This window comes from Chrysemys picta, chromosome 7 (assembly GCF_011386835.1).
Source record: "Chrysemys picta bellii isolate R12L10 chromosome 7, ASM1138683v2, whole genome shotgun sequence".
Lineage (NCBI taxonomy): Eukaryota > Metazoa > Chordata > Testudines > Emydidae > Chrysemys > Chrysemys picta.
Genome location: NC_088797.1, coordinates 83,877,229 through 83,900,169, shown reverse-complemented (window position 1 = coordinate 83,900,169; position 22,941 = coordinate 83,877,229). Strand labels below are relative to the sequence as shown.

At 38.1% G+C, this 22,941-nt stretch overlaps 1 protein-coding gene across 16 annotated transcripts in view; it reads left to right on the top strand.

Moving 5' to 3' along the window:
- CTNNA3 (catenin alpha 3) overlaps window positions 1-22,941 on the top strand; it is a 939,042-nt gene that overhangs the window by 248,077 nt on the left and 668,024 nt on the right. Inside the window, exon 8 of one of the 16 annotated variants that reach the window (XM_065553438.1) lies at window positions 107-22,394. The exons of the other annotated variants lie outside the window; for them this stretch is intronic. Within the exon in view, the coding sequence (XP_065409510.1) occupies window positions 107-529 (423 nt within the window). The 3' untranslated portion in view covers window positions 530-22,394. Of the gene's footprint in view, window positions 1-106; window positions 22,395-22,941 lie in introns of those variants that run through there. 16 annotated transcript variants of the gene reach the window in all.

The following is a 22,941-nucleotide window of genomic DNA, read 5'->3' as shown; positions in this document are numbered from 1 at the left end:
AAAGGAAATATGTTAGAAAGATCTATAGTTTTTGTTTGTATACTGTGAAATCTTTAACTTAATAAATTTGCAACATTGTTAGTTCATTGCTGCCTCCTTGTTCCAGGTTCATAGGCATCTGCTGCTGGCCCTTTCGATTAGCAGATTACTTCCCCTCTATGCTGGACTAGTGCATTGTTGGGGTGGAGCCAAGAGCACTATCTTCACAGCCAACTTCCCACCCACACACCACCACTGGGATCTTTCTTCCTTGTATGACCACTGGCCAGAGTACCTAGGCCACAAACTAACCCTATGGCTGAGGCTACGTCTACACTACCTGCCTGAATCAGCGGGTAGAAATCGATCTCTCGGGGATCGAATTATCGTGTCTCGTTGGGACGCGACATTCTATCCCCGAATCGACCCTTGTACTCCACCAGGGGAGGTAGGAGTAAGCGCCGTCGACGGGGGAGCCGCGGAGGTCGATTTGCCGTTGTCCTCAAAGCGGGGTAAGTCTGCTCCGATATGTCGAATTTGCGTATCTTAAATCGACCCCCCCCCCCCGTAGTGAGGACATAGCCTTATTTTCCTACTTTAGAATGTTTAATTTTCAATGTGTATGAACACTTGAAATAGGACACCGACATTCTTTACTTGATGATGGTTTTATAAATGCTTGATTCTGAAAGGAGCGGAGTGCACCTGTGGTATGCTGAATGCCCTCTGTTCCCTTTGAGGTCCGTGAGAATTGAAGGTGCTTAGCATCTCACAGAACTGGGTAGAAATTGTGCAGTTCTTTAGATAGTATCTAATAGAAATGTAACATCACTTCATCCTGAGTAAAATCTCATACCCTAGGCTGTGTGTGCTTTGTTAGCCATTTGAATTTGGCTTAACATTTGCAACACAAAAGGTCAGTTTTTAAAACTATCATTATTTGGCTGTTACCAAGCTATGGACTTGGAGATGGGTTTTTAAAATTTTGGAACCATGGATTCCCTCCTATAGCAAAAATGCTGCCATCAGGTCAGACTTCTTTATTGTGAGAAATTTTTCACAAAAGATCATGGAGTGTCACTTTAACTTGGTTCATTGGGATGCAGAGTGATCATACATAGACCTACAAAATTACATCTTTATTAACGATAGTCTGCATTTTGTGACACTCAAACTGTGTCTCTCCAAATTTATACATTTTCGTCTGGATTGGGGGCTAGAATACACGTGCTCACAATACTTTGGCTGCCTTTTCTGTCTCTGAAAAAAAATCTATTGATGTCAAAAGTGTACACTTATATGGCATTAATTTTAGATCAATACAATTTCAATGCATGAAGTTGGGATATTATACATACAACACATTGCAGATACCTTCATTAGGCCAGTGTTCCAATTATATTGTTCATGTCCTTATCACCACAATTATTTTTATAACAATGCAGAATTAAAAGATTTCAGGGTTTCATTTGGCAATCACAATGCCCATCACTTGGATTATGGTGTTACATAATAGTGTAGACCCATGTATTTTGTTGAAATAAGTTACCTACAGATAACATTCTGCACTTTATAAAATGTTGCATATCTCAATGATTTTGTCAAATATCTGTGGAAGGCCCCATTCAGGAAAAAAGGCAGAGATTCACACAACCTGCTATTGGAATTTAATGCAGCAATGTGAGCAAATATAAAAACATAATCTTCTAGTTTTGTAGCAATCCAGAAGTCTATATTCCTTCTGTGCATACCTGCCCACGTGAAACAGTTATCCTTAACAATGATCCAACTATTATATCAGTAGAACATTTTTGGCCTACGGAATGTATAACTTGGTTAGAAAGGTTTATCTGAATGTGTCATTCTTTTAAAATCTAAGTAGGAATATTACATTTTATAATCTCAGGTTCTTAAATTTGAGAAATATGACAATTTTGCTTGTACAAAGCTATAACTATACTATAATGGCCAATAATTGAATTTGTATAGTACTATAAGTATATCTGCTACTATTAGGAGATGCCTTTCCCAACCTGCTCTGAAACCAAGTTCACACAATGTGAAGAAATGAACAATATCATAAAGTTCAGTATGACCTGACTGCTACTAGGATTTCTTCATGAGGCATGCTCAGCTTCCCCCCCCCCCAGTTCTTTTTTCTCTAGAGAGAACGCAACTTCAACTTACTTTATATTTGATTGGAGTAACTAGGGACCTCACCCTTTTTAAGCAGGACGAAACATCTACTAAAAGAGTAGGGTGTTTGAGGCAAACTCTGCCAGCCTGTTCCACCATGCCATTTTAAAAACGTGTTATACAAAATAAGCAGATACATATGTATGAATGATCACTTAAGGCAGTTTGTGTAACTACTTAGAATTATGTCTTCTCCATGCACTAAATAAATATATCATTCAACAATCTTGTTTGTAATCGTTTATGAAAGCATACATACCAAAACAGCATCAAGTAGGCAGTGTATTTTGGCTGTTGGCTGGGATTGCTAGTGATTGGGGATAATACGTTATGGACTTGGGTGCTGCTGCTTTAGGAGTGTCACATCAACAGTGTGGTGTGACTGAGCTGCAACCGCTTCACAAGCTACTAGATAAGAAGTCCTGCCCTAGACCACATTTGTAATGTATTAGCACAATGAAACTTCCAGAAGGTTGTATACGATACTGCTCTTTAGATGTCAAAAGGGCAGAATATCAGGCAGATGACACATACTTCAAGCTTTTACAGCACAAGTATGGCCAAGTTAGAGACATGTATAAAGCCAGAAGGTCGAAGTATGTTCCTGCACAGCTTATATCAATAGAAGATGGTCATAGGTGAGTTTTGATGACTTCCCATACCATTGATCGGATCATCCCATATTGTTCTGTTCTCTGGTTTATAAATGCTGTACATAATAGTTCATGTAAGCAGAAAAATCTCTTTATATTGGTTGGTTGACATTTGAGATAATGTTTGTAAGAAAACCCATGATGTGTATATTCATTATGGGACTGATTTCCAGCAAAAAGTAAACCATTACAAATCTGTGGCAGCCCCCTCAAAAATATTTTCTGCAGCCTTATTCAAGCATCAGATATTTTTCTCCTGAATCAGGTTGCAGTTTCTTTTCCTCTATTCTGGTTAAGTAAGTTTAGTAAAGTTATAATGTTTATATAATTAGTTACAGTTAAAGAGAAATTGCATTATACATCACTGATATTTTTGATAAACTAGTGAAGCTAAAAAAATACTATTAATCAGAATTTTATTTTTGGAGACTACAATAAAATATTCTATGGAATAAAGATGATGTATTTCACAGCTTTAAACATGATTTTTTTTCAGAGATAAAATTAAAATTGCTTATGCTGCTAAGGAAATAAAAGTGATTGATGGACTGTTTACACTTGACCAGCTGCTAATGGATTCTCATTCAATACATGTTTGCTTTTGCTAAAACGACAGATAAGGCAAGCTAGAAAATAACCTGAAGCTGGTAAAAGTACTGGAAGGAAAAATTTAACTTACTGTGACATGTCTGATTTATCAACCATTCTGTAAACTGTGAATTTTGTTTTTCTGGGAAAGATTCAAAATAATCTTCTCAGAATGAATCGTCAAAAAACAAGTTCTGAGACCACTATCAGAACATAAAAATGTACCAGTCTGTCTCTTGACATTGGTCAATTGGTTCCTTCTGCATCAGATGAATACTTCATTATTTAATTAGTTCAGGTATTTGGAAGTTAAGGTAGTGGCCATTGTACTGTCTCTTTCATATTACTGCATAGAATACACTCCCCCCGTCCCCTCCAGTGTTGCTGCCTGATCCTGTCGTCTTTACTAGGGTCAAATTCCCATTGACTTGAACACTAAAGGTGAAATCCTGGCTCCATTGAAGTCAGTGACAAAACTCCCATTGACTTCAGTGTGGTCAGGTTTTCACTTTAAGTTTATTTAAGAAAATGCAGGCTCTGATCCTTAGATACAGTACACGTATAGCATCTTGTAAACTTTTGTCATTCTTGTATTATTAATTTCATTGTCATAATGGACAACTATATATTTATTGATTTAGACATTTGTATGGTAAGATCTGTCCTAAGGTATTGTGTTGGGATTATTTTGTCAGCACCCTTGTAATTTACATTGAACAGGATTTTGTTCCCCTCTTGCACACTGATGACACTGAAGAGTAATATATTATTGTAGTATCTCATAAGCTGTTTCTCTGACAGATACACTTCAAGATTTGTATAATGTGTAAAATATAATTTTGATTCTTGTTTCACTGCTTCTCCTATATAGAAAGTGTAGCAAAGTTGTATTCTTGATATTACCCATCTTCAAACTAGCTTCATATAGCTCAGCTATTACTTTCTCCCTGTATTGGAACTCACCATGCAGGACAGAAAATTCTCCCACAAGACAAAAGCAACTTAAACCCATGTTCCAGCACCATGTAGAAGGAGAAACAGGAATTCTGGTCTGGTCTTTCCTGTTAAAGCCAGTTGGAAAATAGGAAAAAATGATTCACGAAAACTTTCACAAAGCCATCCCAATTCTCTCCCCAATTTTTTCATCAGATGTTTGTTCTAACAAAAATTTTGTGAACAGGTCTATTCTCTGTTTTATCACTATCAAATCTCCTCTTATTCTTCTTACTTCAAACTCTATGTAACTATTAATAGTGTATGTAATCTCTCCTTGCATGGAAATCTTACTACCGAGAGGCAACATAATCTATCATCCTCCTCCTCAACAATTCTCCCTTGACTCCCACCCCAAAAGAAGTGAACAAAGATTTGTAGGATTCTCCAATCCACAAATCTACTTCATCATCCTTAAATCAGGCATATTATACACCAAAGCTATTGTTTTTATAAGAACTTCGGGAGGAAACTAGTGCATGTTTCTTTTTGGTGCTTTTAGGTGAAGAATGTACCTTTTGGCTCATTCAGGTTTAAGAGTATTGCCATGAAGTTAAAGACTTTTTTGTCACATTGACAGCATTGTGCCAGTTTTGAGATGACCAAAACTCAATGCAAGATGAGGAGGTACCATTAATTCAGATAGCGGCACTATAATATATTTTGTATTATTACACTAGCTATCTGATGTAGTGGAACATCTTATTCACCTCTGTTCAACACTGCAGACGAGCCAGACATCTCATTAAGCTGTCCGCAATGACATCTAGAGCTTTTTCCTGAAGATTACAACTAATTTGGAACCCATCAGCATGTACGAGTAGCTTAAATTGTTCCTTCCAGTTTTCATTACTTTCCACTTGTCTGTGTTCAGTTTAATCTGCCATCATAGTGCCCAATTATCTAGTTGTGTTAGGTACTTTGGAGTTCTTCACAATCCTTCCTCATCTTGGCAAATTTAAATATTTCTGTGATCTGCAAATTTTGCTACCCTCCTATTCATCGCCCTCTGCCCAGTTGTTACTTTGAATAACGCAGGTAGTACTGATCCCTAGGGCATTCCACTATTAACCTATTTCCACAGCTTCAGAATATTTCTGTTAACTTTATTTTAGTCCTGTTCTTTGTTTCCTAGCTGTTAACAAGTTTTTAATCCATGATAAAATAGAAAATTCTGCCTCTTAGTTAACAAGTTTCCTTAATAGCCTCATGTGAGGTACTTTATCAAAAAAAATTTGAAAGGTGAAATTATGTTAACTGGTTTACCATTATCCACTGTCTTGTCATTAACTTTTCAAAATAACTGGTAGGAGAAATAGGCTAAATTTTATCAGAAGTGTACACACATTCTCTGTTAACAAAAAGAAAATGTCCACAAGAATTCCTGCAACTTAAACTTGAACTTCAATGATTGAAAAAGAGTTGAAAATAAAAATATTAGTTACAGATCAAGTGATTTTATGTTAGAATGTGCCAGGACTTGATCCTTTAGCTGACACACCTACATTGCCAACACTTCTATTAGCAGGCTCAGAAAAGGATCAACCTTTAATTCGTTCAGACTAAAGAGGGACATAATTCAGCCTATACTGGGCCAATACCTGTCATGTTCCTGTACCAGATATGGATTGGTAGCAGAGCTTGCTTATACACACCAGATGTGGTCATTATAAGATTCTTTAATGCTCTGCCAGGTGTGGCTGAGGTTATATTGAGGCTGTGGCTATTCAAAATGGAAGACAGGTGACTGGGCATTCTGCATCTCCTTCCCACTTTCTCTGTGTCTCCTCCTGACTGCATTAGTTCCTATCCTGCTAGGAGAATTGTAACAGGAGTAAGGGGCTCAGAAAGAGGAGAAAGATAATATTTACAACAGAGAGTTCCAAGAACTGCCCTTAGCAACCAGGATAATTATTGGAGGCTAATAACATCTGAAAACAATTAGGCAAAATTGACTCATAGAAGTATGGATACTTGTATTCTTAGTTAGAACGTAGGATTGAGAGAAGAACAATATTGTATCAGAATCAAAACAGCACAGGCAAAAGGCTATTGCTGTGCTAACTTGAAGAAGTACCACTGGAATGAATGTTCTCTCCCTGAAGCCTTGCTGATTTTTTTAGTATAGCTGAGTGACACAAGGGAAAATGTATTTTATGCCAAAAGAGTGACACTTGGCAAGAGGTGTGCACACACAAAATATAATCTGGTTTTTCTGACTGGCTGCTGAATAGTCCTTTTACGAGTTCTCTTTCCCAGTTCTTCCAGTGTTTGTCTCCTCCAGATGGCACAGAAATGCTGTTTTATTCAGTAATGTTTCAGTAATTTCAATTAAACTTTTAGACAGAGGGGAAAAAAACTAAACCTCAAGCCAATTTAAAATAGCATAAATCTATAAGGATTCTATTGAAAATATAATCCTCAAATCTAAACCTAGTTAAGAACACTGAGGAACAAAACATTTCTCAGCTCTTCCACTCCCTCATGGGCTTCACTCTATAAATCAACATCAGCTTTATAAAGTACTTATTATTAATACTGGACCAGAGAGAGCGAAGCTCCTGTCCAATGATTAGGGTACTCATCTGGGAAGTGGGGGGCGGGGTCCTGGGTTCAAATTCCTGCTCCACATCAGAGTGGGGGTTTAAACCAGGGTCTCCCACATCGTGGGTGAGTGCTCTACCTACTGGCTTATAGGATAGAAGAGACTATCACCGCTACCTCTTCCTTGAATCCCTTGTGGATGTAGCCCAAAAATCAGTGTTTTTGATGTTGTTGAAATGGTTCACCTAAACATTTCCAAATCTTATTTTCTTTTTTTTTGTTTTGCTTCAGCTGAAACATTTCATTGAAGTCAACACAAATTAGCAAAATATTTTGATGGAGCTGAATCTGCATTTTTAGTGGAAAAAAGCATCTGAAAATTTTTACCAGCTCTAGTCCTGACCTAGTTGCCCTCTAGGTACTCCCACAATATGCATGTTAAAAACACTGCATTGGTTATACTCGTTTTCTGTTTCCAAGGTTACCTTCAAAACCAGGAGATAGAGAAACTTTATTTTTAATGCAAGCTTAGATTCTATAAAATCTGAATGTGCCACATGGGCCACAGAAATGCAGGAGAGCTGGGTATTTGACAGCTCATGGTTAGTGGCATTATGTTCCCTCACTACCTGCAGGGGTGCTGGACCAATTTTTATAGTGTGATGCTGAGAGCCATTGAACCAAATTATAAACCCTGTATATAATGAAAACCACTTCATGCCAGGGACTGCGGCTAGTTGCAGCATCTATGACTGCCTGGTATATTTATTTTTACAATAGCCATGCTATATTCTTATTTATATTACAAAAATCTAGATGCTTTATAGTTCTATAGTGAATGACTTTTCACTTGTGTTTGTCCTGGAGTCTTCGGTCATTCACCTATAATTCCCAGAACCATTCTTAGCATCTTGGATAGGTATAATATCAGTCACCTTTCAGTCATCAGTAATAACAGCTGTTTTTAATGGTAAGTTACATTATTTGGTTAGTAGCTCAGCTACTTTGGCCTTTCAGAAATCTCTGCAGTCAATTATTAGGACTGTTTAATTCCTGCATGTAGTGTCAGTTGTTCTATCACTTTTTAAAAAACCTTTATCTCTGACAGTGTGTCATCTTCATTACTAAAATATGCATAAGACTATCTAGACTAGGCAGTACTAGAGACAATGGAATAAACATGTTTTAAAATCTGAAATAAAATACAGTTATACTCAAAAGAAATGTATATAAAATTTCTATATTTAAATACCAGGAGAAGCCTTTTCTTATGCTTAGATGTTGTTTGCTATTAAGTCTTTTCCCACCCTAGACTTAAAGATCTTTAATCCTTCCTGTGCCCTATTTCAATTGGTCTCTTTCCTTACAGGTCTTCCTGATATATAACCTTAAATGTCTTCTCTTTTAGCTTCAAACCATGACTTAGAATATAACTTGTCCTTGCAGTTTGAACTGCTTCCATACTGGATGCTAATATGTCCCTCAGGTAGTTGTATACTATGATTAAATTACTTCTGTCATCTTTTCTTATTCATCAGAGCATTTAAGCCCATGAAGCTTTTGCTTGGAAGATGAATACTGTATTCACATAATAATGCTCATTGCACTTCTCTGGACTCTTTCCAATACTTGGATATTATTTAACAGCTAGGCTACCAGTACTAGTAGTATAGTACTGAAATATATATTTATAAATGATCCATAATTCTTGGTTATTTTTATATTCAATTAATGCACATTGAAAGCCATTGCATATATTGCACCCTATAATATTCTGCACAGTTTTCTATAATCTTTTAGGCTTTAATGAGCACACATTAATGCAACAAGAATTGGATATTAATTCGGGATGGGTTTACTATGAATTTGGTGTACATAGTTAGACAAATTGTTAACAACATCCTTTCCATTTCTCACTTGTAGTCAGCAAGGAATTGAAAGCTCATTTATTTAATTTCTTCAGGTATGTTTTCCACATCCCTTCCTGTCTCTCCAAGGGGCATTAGGAGTCTTTTACTAAAGTTTGAATTTGCATACTAAGAGAGAATTCCGATTGTAAATCTGTCGGCACTGTAAGGCTCATAAATTTGACAATTGTTTATATTCTAACACAGAGAAACTGTACATGAATATTGACTTTATAGTTTTATGAATAAAACAGATTTGTATTAACATGAGAACGGCCATACTGGGTCAGACCAAAGGTCCATCAAGCCCAGTATCCTGTCTTCTGACAGTGGCTAATGCCAGGTGCTCCAGAGGGAATGAACAGGTAATCATCAAGTGATCCATCCCCTGTCACCCATTTTCAGCTTCTGGCAAACAGAGGCTAGGGACACCATCCCTACTCATTCTGGCTAATAGCCATTGATGAACCTATCCTTATCTAGTTCTTATTCTGTTTCAATACAGTTTTTTATGATCCCTGGCTAATCTCTCTAAAAGTTACTTACACCTAAATTTGTAAAACTATCTTTGGAAAAATAATCCAGATACTAACGAATATGGAAACCATTTCAGAATTTTTCTATTAACCTTGTATTAAAATAAGTCTTCAGTAAGTGCTGAGGAAAATTATGAAGGAGACTGGGAAGAAAAGAGTGAACACTAATACCAGTGGCCAATGTTTGAGGATATTTTTGGGGAATGGATATCACATTTGACAGTCTGCGGGATGTGAAATGTTTTATGTCTAGGTTGCCAGTTTGAATCCAATCCATGGCATGATCTTGGAGTGGGATGCACAGTTAGACCCTTATGCTTGTATAGCAGCCCACTGACTTTAACAGGACTCCGCATGAATGTAAGCATTCAGACATAAATATCTCGTTGCACAATTAGTGCCCAAATTGGTAGTGACTTGAAGTCATGACCACTGGTTTGCATTTTAATGACCCATGTATAATATGCCGATAGATTAAGTTCAGCTTCTAAAAGGAGAACTGTCCACACCACCAAAACACCAGGATATTTGACATTAGTTCAGTTAGTATTTTTACTAGCAGTTTCAGCAGGGCCTCCAAAGAAATAATGTGCTAAGTGTCAGAACTGCTTTCCCTCTTACATGTGACCCTTCTAGGCCAAGGTTAAGGCACATCCTTAGACAAATATGGAGAAACTTGTATCGTCACTGCCCATGTTTTTCCCTGCTCTTTGGATAAACAGAGGAACTCAGTCTCCAGGGCTGTCAATCTGGCACCCTATCACAAATACTAATTCTGGTATTTGCCAAAGTTCAGGTGGGCACAGGGGTCCTGTTGCACACCCTAACTGGGCCTCAGCTCAGATTTACAGTTCAGCTTGTTAGTCCTCTGAGTCACTTTGGGGCACAGCTAAAACAGCTGGTGAAGCCACTCAGGCACCATTCACTCATTCTTCTGCCCACTACACGCGCACACGCATGCACATATGTACATGGAGGGACAGAGCAAGTGAAAGCTGTTCTGAGATACAGAGCGCCCAAGCAATTGTTTATGGCTAGAGGAGGGGCAGATGACTTGCTGGGAACATGATGGAAGGGAGTGAATCTTGAGTTTTGCATTTCTAAGTATGTGCCCGTGGGGAGAGGCTGCACCAGTCACCGCAGCCCACCATGAAATGTGTTAGGACAGTACATCTCGACTTTGCAGAGTGCAGCAGTCTAGTAATAGAAGCCAACCCCATAAGCCATCATACTTTTCTGTGATGAGCAGAGGGTTGACATGGAGAGAGTGACACACAGGCACTCTCACAGCCTAAGTCAGGGTCACTGCCTAGGCTTACTTCCCACGGGACCCCTCTAGAGGACTATAGAGACCCCCCCGGCATAAGACGGTTTACAGCCTCCAACTTCTTGGAAGACTTTCTAAATGCCACAGTGAAGAGGGCAACTGATTACATAACCTTCCTCATGGGCAGAAGTACAACTGTGGAGAACTGGGACATATTTGTATTTTTAGAACTACCCTATGCCCTGAGTGTATCTGGTGATATTATCCTACCTGACTGCATAGTTAGTTCAAAACAAGTTGTTAAAGAAACTAGGTAGTACAGGTAAAACAATTGGACTACGTAAGGTAGGTCCCCTCAAATGTAATAGCAAGGTTTATAGCTGCGAAGAGGCACTCCTCAGCTGTCACCTTGGTGACAGGGTTGTTCTCCAAGGCAGAGAATCTGGAGATAAAAGAGCCCTGGTCTATTAAAGGATCTGCTCTACAGGGAGGATGGGGGAAAGTGGTCAGTGTACTGGGAGGCTGACTGAGAACTGAGGGTCTGCAGCAAGCAAACTGTAACTTGGTGCCAGGGAGAATGGTGAGGCACCAGGGCTATGTCAGGTCTACCATGAGGCTTGAGGTGAATGCTCTGTCTGTGTAAGACAATATGTGTGTAGGTTACTTTAAATGTACTTCTCTAAGTACTGTATGTCTTTTGGCAAAATAAATCCAACTTTATTTTGGAGAAGCTACTTCTGTGTCACTGCTCATTATTATGGTTCATGCACTCCCAGAGGAAAACTCTTGCAGGTGCCAAGCCTGTTGGGATCCCACCCTAAAGAAAAATGGAGGCACAGGCCTGCCACTTGAAAAAGGGTGCACTAAGGGGACTGGAGAAGGGTTTCAGGAGGGGCAGCCTACTCAGAGCTGAGATACACACAACTGGAGATAATGCAGGAATTCTGAAATTGCCACTTTCCATCAGTGCTAGGCATACTAGAAGGTGCACACATACTCCTACAAACTTCTAGTGCTGCCTGCAGAAACAGGAAGTGCCCACACTCCGTGAGCATGATGAATATGTGTGACCATCTATTGACATATTTCTGGATTTTTCTACAGCTGCAGTGTGTTGCATCTTTGTTTGTGCTGTCTAAAAGGGGAGTCAAAGTCCAGTTTTAGCTTTGTGGGGTAGGGAAATCCACTTAATATGCATGCCACACTGAGTCAGCCAGGAATATTCACATTCATTCCTTTCGCTGGGTCTACTCATATCCATCCAAGCAATACTGGCACTTCTTCTGTCTTGTGCATTCTTTAGGTCTGAAAGGATGCTTTCTATTGCCCATTGGTAACCAGATGCACCATGTCTGGCTTCCTGATCAGAGCTTGGGGCCCAGAGCAGTTGAGGAACAGTTTGGCGCAAGTGTGCACAGCAGAAGCTGGATGAAATGTCTGACTATAATAGATGCATTTTTGAAACTCCCAGAGATTGAGCACTCAGCTAAAGTTAGTGTGTGAAACCTGGTTGGAGTTTTCAGAACTTCTGCAGAGCCCTCTTCACCTTTGAAAAAATTCTCTGATTTCCAAAGTCAGAACTGAGCAACTGCATTGCCTGCTACATATCCTTCTGCTGTCCTTTCTTTGATATTTCCCCAGCACATTCATGAAAAGCAACACCACAAATAAAAACACCTTCCATGATTAGATATATACTAGGGCTGTCAATTAATCGCAGTTAACTCACGTAATAAACTCAAAAAAATTAATCGTGATAAAAAAAATTAAACGCTATTAATCGCAGTTTTAATCACACTATTAAAGAATAGACTACCAATTGAAATGTATTAAATATTTTGGATGTTTTTCTGCAATTTCATGTAGAATATTTTCAGTATATTGTATTTTGTGTTGTAACTCAAATCAAAAAGTGTACAAAAACAAAACAATGTAAAACTTCAGAGCCTACAAGTCCATTTTTCAGCCAATCGCTAAGACAAATAAGTTTGTTTACATTTACAGGAGATAATGCTGCCCTCTTCTTGGAATCATAGAAGATTAGGGTTGGAAGAGACCTCAGGAGGTCATCTAGTCCAATGCCCTGCTCAAAGCAGGATCAACCCCAACTAAATCATCCCAGCCAGGGCTTTGTCAAGCTGGGCCTTAAAAACCTCTAAGGATGGAGATTCCACTACCTCTCTAGGTAACCTATTCCAGTGTGTCACCACCCTCCTAATGAAATAGTTTTTCCTAATATCCAACCTGGACCTCCCCCTCTGCAACTTGAGACCATTGCTCCTTGTTCTGTCATCTGCCACCACTGAGAACAGCCTAGTTCCATCCTCTTTGGAACCCCCCTTCAGGTAGTTGAAGGCTGCTATCAAATCCCCCCTCACTCTTCTCTTCTGCAGATTAAATAAGCCCAGTTCCTCAGTCTCTCCTCATAAGTAATGTGCCCAGCCCCCTAATCATTTTCATTGCTCTCCGCTGGACTCTCTCCAATTTGTCCATATGCTTTCTGTAGTGTGGGGCCCAAAACTGGACGCAAATCTCCAGATGTGGCCTCACCAGTGCCGAATAGAGGGGAATAATCACTTCTCTTGATCTGCTGGCAATGCTTCTATTTTTGTAGCTGGCGTTTCAAGGTATTTACATGCCAGATATGCTAAACATTTGTTTGTCCCTTTGTGCTTCGGTCACCATTCCAGAGGACATGCTTCCATGCGGATGACGCGTTAATTAAATTTGTGACTGAACTCCTTGGGGGAGAATTGTATGTCCCCTTCTCTGTTTAACCTGCATTCTGCATATATTTCACATTATAGCAGTCTCAGATGATGACCCAGCACATGTGGTTCCTTTTAAGAATACTTTCACAGCAGATTTGACGAAATGCAAAGAAGGTACCAATATGAGATTTCTAGAGATAGCTACAGCACTCAACCCAAGATTAAATCTCAAGTGCCTTCCAAAATCTGATCAGGACGGGGTGTAGAGCATGCTTTCAGAAGTCTTAAACGAGCAAAACTGCGATGCAAAACTACAGAACCCGAACCACTAAAAAAGAAAATCAGCTGCCTGCTGGTGGCATCTGACTCAGATAATGAAAATGAACATGCGTCGGTCCACACTGCTTTGGATTGTTATCGAGTAGAACCCGTCATCAGCATGGACACATGTGCCCTGGAATGGTGGTTGAAGCATGAAGGGACATATGAAACTTTAGCACATCTGTCACATAAATATCTTGCAACGCCGGCTATGACAGAGGCATGAGAACACCTGTTCTCACTTTCAGGTGACACTGTAAACAAGAAGCAGGCAACATTATCTCCTGCAAATGTAAACAAACTTGTTCGTCTGAGTGACTGGCTAAATAAGAAGTAGGACTGAGGGGACTGGCAGGCTCTAAAACTTTACATTGTTTTATTTTTGAATGCAGTTTATTTTGTACATATTTCTACATTTGTGAGATCAACTTTCATGATAAAGAGATTGCACTACAGTACTTGCATTAGGTGAATTGCAAAATACTATTTCTTTTGTTTTTTTTACAGTGAAAATGCTTGTAATCAAAACTAAATATAAAGTGAGCACTGTACACTTTGTATTCTGTGTTGTAATTGAAATCAATATATTTGAAAATGTAGAAAACACCCCAAATATTTAAATAAATGGTATTCTATTATTGTTTAATCGCACGCTGAATCGTAATTCATTTTTTTAATCGCTTGACAGCCCTAATATATACACACAGGGCAGTGTCAGAAAAATTGATGTGCAAGTTGCTCCCATTCCAGTTATTCTTAGCAGACAGAACTTTTAGAAGCTTCTTTTGAATAAAAAGTACTATTAGAACCTGAATTAAACACTGTTAAATCAAAAATGTAAAGCCTCATTAGGTTTCACTCACTATATGCTCCATTACTTTTTAAACATACATGTTTTCAAGGATTTAAAGGACGTGCAAAGTATTGAACTCAACATCTACCCCAACATATGAAGACACCTATCCCACACCTTGCAAAATATCAAACTTTCTTGCCTTTCACTCCAAACATCATAAAAGGTTTCCAGTCAATAATGATCTATAACACCTTTATTAAACTAGATGTTGCATATTGATAAATGTATTGGACCAGATCCTCGGCTGATGTAAATTGTCCTAGCACTATTTGCTGCAAAGGGGGCCAAGACAATTAGCACCAGCTGAGAATCACCCCGTAGTATTAAAGGCTTTGTGAATAGAAGGTGTGTGTTACTGTTCGTAGTAGCAGAAAACCAGAAAACTTTGCTTTTTGGTGGTTTTAAAATAATAGAAATGTAAGGCTGGAAGGGACCTTGACTAGTCATCTAGTCCATTCTTTCATTCTGAGGCAGGATTAAGTATATCTAGACTATCCCTGACAGGTGTTTGTCTCACCTGTTCTTAAAAACCTCCAGTGACAGGGATTCCACAACCTCCCTACGTAGCCTCTTCTAGTGCTTAGCTATCCTTTATAGTTAGAAAGTTTATACTAATAGCTAATCTAAATATCCCTGGCTGCAAACAAACCCAATCACTTCTTGTCCTCTTCTCGGTGGACATGGAGAACAATCAATCACCAATCTCTTTATAACAGCCTTTCACAGATTTGCAGACTTCATCATGTGCCCCTCTCAGCCTTCTCTTCTCTGGACTAAATGAGCACAGTTCTTTCAACCTTTTCTCATACATCATGTTTTCTAAACCTCTTATCATTTGTGGTGCTCTTCTCTGGACTTTCTCCAATTTGTTCACTTCCTGAAAGTGGGGTGCCCCAAAACTGGACCCCTATAAATCAGCTGAGGATGCCCCAGTGCTAAGTAGAGCAGGACAATTATCTCCTTGGTCTTATCTATTATACGCCCTTTAATACATCCCAGAATTAATTTGCCTTTTTTACAACAGCATCATCTTGTTGACTCACATTCAATTTGTGATCCACTATCACCCCCCACATACTTTTCTGCAGTACTGCCTGCATCCTTGCTTGCAAAAAAAAATGCACAAAAATTAATAATTTTACTGTGGTGTTGTGGTTTTATTTTTTATTTTTTTTAGATATTGCAAAGAAATTGTCATCTGAGTCAGACAAACTATAGTGTGCTCACTTGGGAACAAAACTTTTCTGCTTTGGAAATGGACAGTTGACAATCAATTTATATATTTTTCTGGCTGTGTTAACTCAGTATGAATGTCTCCTCTCCAACATTCTTAGTTGACAGTGAGACCTGGGAGAAGGAGGTAAGTTTTGAAAGTAAAACGAGGAGAACTAGAAGCCATCTTGAAAAAACTAAAGTGATAGACCAGAAAAAAATCCCTGCATCTTATTTGCACATTTTAAAATGTTTTTTGTTGTGTCTGAAAATAACAGCTGTATTTTTGCTTTTCCTGGAAAGAGGAACAGTTTTTAGGGACGCTGTGAGTAAAGTTTGTTCTAACTGTGGGAGTTTAAAGATGGGGGGCTTAAATATTTAAAGGTATCAATGTGTTGTTGCACTAACTGTTGCAATGCCTAACTCAGGAGCAGAAGTCTCCTTTTCAAAAAAGATTTAGGCACTCAGGGACTTAGGGTCCTAAGTGACTAAATTCCTTTTGAAAATGAGACATCTGTTCCAAAAGGCACTTAAAACGCTGCATTGGTGCAGCTGCGCTGCGGTACCGCTTTCATTAAGATGCTTTAAGATGACAGGAGAGAGCTTCTCCCATCGGCTTAGTTAATCCACCTCTGCAAGACCGACATAGCACTGTCTACACCGGCGCATAGGACAGAATAACTATGTTGCTCAGGGCAGTGGATTATTCACACCCGTGAGCGACGTTGTTATACTAAAGTAATTCTGTAGTGTAAATCAGGGATAAGTCAGTTAAGCATTGCAACGGTGAGTGCAGCAATGCATAAATACCTTTAAAAATCTGAGCCTGGTGCTATAAAAATAAAACTATCAATAACAAAATGCAAAAGGGCAAAAAGGGAGTTATATTATCATAATTACTAAGGAAATAACTCAGTTCATTATCTTTATTGAAAGGACAAGATGGCAACAAAATCTATTCATTGTGAAAGATTCAGTTAATAGCTTTTCATGCCTCATTTATGACATACTTTGGTATAAAACTACTGAAATGATTGAAGTATACAGTGCTGGAGTGATACTTAATTTGTTATAAATGAATATTCTTTCTAATTGAAGAGTTTTTCCTTCTCAAAGGAGCACAGTATTAGTATATCCAAAGTCTTAAACTATTTGACTTTGAAATATATTTCCTTGGTGCAATCATTTTGTGATTAGACTGTAGATTGAGTAGTTGTTGAATATTATAAACCATAAAGATTTTATTTCTTATGGAATAAAAAGTCTCAAACTCGTTTTAGGTTGATACTGTAGAGCTGAAGCTTGGAAAAATCACTTGCATAGGATAACTAAACATCCTGAATTCCTTTGCTGTTTATTGCTGTAATGTAAGTCATACTGAGGTTATTTGACGTTAATAAGGATGTAATGTGTATCCACAGAAATTCCATGGTAATTTAACATTAATTTTCACTTGTAAATTATTACCCTTACATATGTAATATCTAAATTGGTGACACTTGAAAGTGTCCATTATTATGAATGTATTAGGTCTTCAATGTAATAGGACTAGTTATAATTAATTCACTGTTGCAGGCTCATTTACTGGCACACAGCCTGTGCTCCATTGTAGCTAACCATCTAAAGAGACAGATTTTAGAAGTGACTTATTTATCTACAAAATTGATGTTGATAAAGTAGAATATAAGCCCCATTGCATATGGGATCTTAACAGTTGTACTCACTGCATTTCAACTTATATAAAAATTCTCAGTAACATTCTAGTAGCAAAACATTAAAATACAGTAATTCCTTTGGCATTCATTAAAATAACATTAATCATGAACTCTGCTGGTGTTAATGTTGATTTATTCTAAAACTTTAAAATCAATAAGCGTCCATAATTAACCAGAGCAGGAAAAAAGACTTTGACCTAGTTACTTTATCTTAACACTGTCAGTTCAGTTGTTAAAATGTCTCAAAATGTTTCTAAGAATCTTCCTTAAATATGGATCAAACAGTCAAGCCTGGGAGAGAGAGAGAGAGGAGGTTCTTGCATGTACTGGCATTGACTAGTATTAAAAATTCCTTTAAAAATGTATGTTACAAATGTATGGCAGCACTTGATGACAAATGGGATTATTTTCATGTTAATTGGTGCAGTGGGATTGACAAAACTGATAAGTAAGTGCTTTGGTTTTGTGTAGCACTCAAATTTATAAACATTTCAGAAGGGAATTCTAATAGTGAGTGGTAAATCTGTAGCAGTTCAGAGTTTGGATTCAGTTTGGATAAAATCTAAAATTTTGGACTGTAATCCGAACCTTATTCAAATTTTCTGAATTTATCAGTCTACCATCCCCCCAAATGTGGTCGCTAGATGTCAAATATAACAAGTAAAAGTACCTTAAATATTGTTCTGCTATAAAATCTGTTCATTTATTTTAAATAAAACACTTTTTCTGAACTAGAATTAGGGACGGAGCCAGCACTACTTAACAAACAAATGTATAGTAAGTGCACTTGCTGGAGATGTACTTTGTTCCTGAAAAATACACAGAGTTTATTGAAAATATATTTGAAAGGTTCAGCTTGTGTTGGGATAAGCATGCATGTGTTTCGAAAGAGAGAAGTCCTTGTAGAGGGGTTCAGGAATATCCTAACCTAGGTACACTTAAAAAATACTTTGCACTTGGGCAATTTGCTGTATGCCAAAGAGAGAACATTTACAAGTCTTTTCAAGACTCCAGAGGCCATTCATATCTGACAAAGATGATTTAGCAAGGAAGTGAACTATATCAATGGCAGAGAAATCCTTCATACCAAAATAATAACAAGGAGCTCCAGAGAACCCCTGAGAGCCACTTTAGTACATCACTACCTCTAGATCCTTCTGCATATTTATTATCAGTGGCAGAGAAACCTAGAGTCTGGATAGTAGTGTTCTTAGCTGCTAACTCCTTTGGACTGTTTTTTACATTGATAAGATGTGTACAGTTAGTATGCTGGAATAAATCACATATATATTGTTCTGTTTATTTAAATATGGTGTATTAAATTAATTTAATTAACACAAATGAACAGCTGAATGGGTAGTAGTTATTTTGGGGTCAGCCACAGCAAGTTGTAGGATGACTGCAATTGTAATGAACATTCAACTCACTAAAACTTCAGAAATCCAGGACCCCACTCCAGTATTTAAAGGGGCACTAAATTCTACAGTGCTATGGCTTGAGCTGAAGAGCTGTTAATCTATAAAATCTATTTTCTCTCTTTGTCATTCATTATCAACACAGTCATGAGCCTGTGCAACAAGTGCCAATGCATGAGAGATGCCTCCCTCAAATTTTTAATTCTTGAGATAACTAAATTTGCTTAGGTTACTTTGCCAATGAACTGGCATTCCCTGGGTATTTCTTATGTGCCTTGGAAAAGTTGTAAAAGTGGTTCTGATTATTGACATGTCCAGAGGCAGCATTTCCTCTCTCTGGTGAACAGAAGACCTAGTGGGAATTATTGCAATGAGACCAGGCACAGAACTGCAAAACATGCCAAATAACGCTTTCCTCCCTCCCAACCTACTATACCAGGAAATATGGGGAGACTGTTGGTAAGTACGTAATAATACATTTAGGCATCTAAGGTGCTGTACAGTCCATTTTATATGAAGTGTTACATTTGTTGTACACTGCTGAAACGTGTGGTTAAATGTTCTGGAATACATATTGTACACATACATAAAGTAGGAAGTTTTAAGAACTGGGAAAGCTGTCCAGTCTCACACTTGTGTCTTCAAAGTGTATCATAATGTGACCATCCTGTTTTTTTATTAGACTTACTAGTCCCCTTCTCAAACAGCCTAGATATTTTTTGGACTCCTTTACACTGAGCCAGTCGCTTTCCTTGTTAATGTATTCAATGTATTTATCACCCTTTGAATGCAGTAGTAGTTCCTGAATTCCTACTGCTTCCTGGATTACTATACTGTGGCCCCTAGGCTTTGAATGTCTTACTGGTTTTAGAAAATGTACATTGACTTTTGTAACAAGGTAGCAGGTTTTAGGAATACTGGGGCTGCTCTTCTGAGTTACATAATACCAGATGCTAGAACCCTGCACAGAGGTGCAAAATTATTTTTGTTGATTTACTTTGTCAGATCACCTGAGAGTCCAGTTAGCTTTTACCCAGGAAGAATAAAGGGTTTCAGCCTCTCTCAGGCAGACAGGACCAGGGGTCAAGACGAGAGGTCCTGCAGGAAACAAATGTCAGAACAGTTAAGCTCAACAGAATTCTTAGGGCTGGTCCACACTAACCCCACACTTCGAACTAAGATACGCAACTTCAGCTACATTATTCACATAGCTGAAGTCGAACTATCTTAGTTTGAACTTACCGCGGGTCCACACGTGGCAGGCAGGCTCCCCCGTCAACTCCGCATACTCCTCTCGCTGAGCAGGAGTACTGGCGTTGACGGCGAGCACTTCCAGGATCGATCCGGGATAGATTTATCACGTCTAGACAAGACGCGATAAATCGATCCCAGAAGATTGATTGCTTACCGCCAGACCCGGAGGTAAGTATAGACGTACCCTTAGGCTGAGGTTTGTTTTGTTGTTGGTGTACCTAACAATTAAAGTAAATACCAAGAAGAGAGTAAGGTTGTATGAGATTGCATGTGTATTAGGAAAAGGGTAGAAACGTCACCATTTTCCAATGTTATAAATCCCTTTCAGTAGGGATTTTCAGGTTCCTTCAGTTTTTTTTTTCTTAAAGTTTAAATCTTTTAGCAGGTTTTTGTGTCTTTTCCCCTCATACTTGGGTTTACTTTAATAATTTTATCTTGTTACTTGCGTTTTTAAGAACTGGCATAATCTTTTTTTGCCCTCACGTGACACATATTTCAAATGACCAATATCTTCTTTCACGTATGATGAATACAGTTGTTTCTGCTTCTCTAGAAGGGAACTAAACATGATAACGGTATAATTCCTTTTAATTGGTATGTGGCAGAGTTATATAAATATAAATTATATTCAGCATAATTATTGATATAATTACACCTATATAAAGGCCTGACACAAAGCATATTGAAGTGAAGGGAAAGACGCCCATTGTCTCCAGTGGGCTTTGGATCAGGTCTAAGTATTTTGGTTTTGTTGAATTTTTACCATCATGTTGTTTTTAGCAGAGCTTCTCAGGCCATTGAAGAGTTGTTGATACCTTCTGGAAGGTTACCAGGAATCTCTTGATCATCTAGCACCAGCATGCTCAGCGAGAAGTTATAGGGCACACTGACCTCGGGATTGCTAGCTGGGTCAACAATGGTAACATCCATTGTTGTCGCTCCTGGTGCTGAAACACCAGCTGTTAGGCTACTAGCCTTGTACTGTTGGGGTGGGTTTCCAAGTGTTGTAGAAATTACTGCTGCTATTGGATCTGGTTTTGCACCAGCCCTTTAAATAATTTATTTACTTATATCCCTGTCCTAACATCACATTCAAATTAGGACGATTATCTGTAGAACTGCAGAAATAGTGGATCACGATTCCATTCCTGATGGCAGAAGATAAAAGGGCCCAAAATATTTTCTGATCTTAGCTTGTTCCATTCATATGGAAGGGGGAGGGATAGCTCAGTTGTTTGAGCATTGGCCTGCTAAACCCAGGGTTGTGAGTTCAATCCTTGAGGGGGCCACTTGGGGATCTGGGGCAAAATCAGTACTTGGTCGTGCTAGTGAAGGCAGGGGGCTGGACTCGATGACCTTTCAAGGTCCCATCCAGTTCTAGGAGATGGGATAGCTCCATTTATTTCTAAATATGATTTCCCCATTCTTGGCATAGGAAAATCAGCTGTCCCATTCCTTATTGCTAAGAGATCATCTGGTCTAAAAGCTTATCAAAGTGCATTAACTAACTGTTAATATGCATCAACAAGGTCCACACAGACAATTAGAGTTCAGTAGACTAGTTCTGGGTAGATTCACACCCCAATTTGCTATGAACTAAATTTTCACATATACAGACCCTACGTGTGTGATAGGTTCTTCCATGTTTTCTTTTCATATTGTCTCGTACTCTGAGAGTCAGAAGCACATCACATCTCTGAACATACAGCAATTTCAAAAGAGTGTCAGCAAGTCTGAGCCCCACATTTGTTCCATAAAAGTTCAAGGGGAAATGGGCCAAGGGTGGTCACAATGGTCATGGAAGGTAGCAGTAAGAGTAAGAGGGATTTAGTAACTGAACATCCATTCCCCCCAAAAGATCAGTTCTTATTTTACCCCAACCAGTTAAACCATCCATATTCATCAGAACAAAGCTGGATGTGAAACCTAAAGTCACAACACTGAAGTAATGGGAAGTAATTTGTTCCCACACAAATATAATTTTAATATTTCAGGCCTGCAGCTAAGTGTTTTGTGCCCTTTTATAATTAGTTGAATATATATTTTCAAACTCTGCATAGTAAAATTCCAAAATAGAGACTGATGATCAGAAATCCAGGAACTCACCAGGTCAATGCTGTAAAGAAATTAGAAACTGAAAAAATATGAAGGTTAAGATGAGTCTTAAACATGACAAATAAAATGTTTTGAATACCAAATAATTTATGCAAAATGTTACAAAATCTGAGGTGCTAAATAAATTACTGATACAATGTACTCTATTTTGACATTTTGTTTCCACTTAAAAGATAGTGAATGTAGAGTCCGTTGTATACAATATTCTAAAGGTATTTTTCCTATAATAGTTGCTTTATACTTTTGTACAAACAATTGAACTGCATTAAATTTAAATCTTATTTTGTGATGCCACACTAAAATATGTTGGGAGAAACATCCAAAAATAGATTTGTGGTTATATAATTTCTCTTTATTTCTTAAAAAGTTGCTACTACTGTACGAAACTCTTTTTTGTTTTAACCCTTGGAAGGCTCTTGTGTTCCTTTTCTATTTTTCACCAAATCAGCATGGCATATGATTTTTCTAATCTATGTAATCTTTCATGATTACCACATGAGTGTATTGTAAGAAATGCTGTCTCAGGACAGTGATTATAGAAGCCTTGAAACTTTAAACCAGAAGAATGAGATATAAGAATTTTTCAATCCATAGATTAAATGGTAGACATATTATGGGCTCATAGAATTATTGTAGATTTGATATTTTTTTGTATTTCAAGTTTTTTTTCTTAACTTGA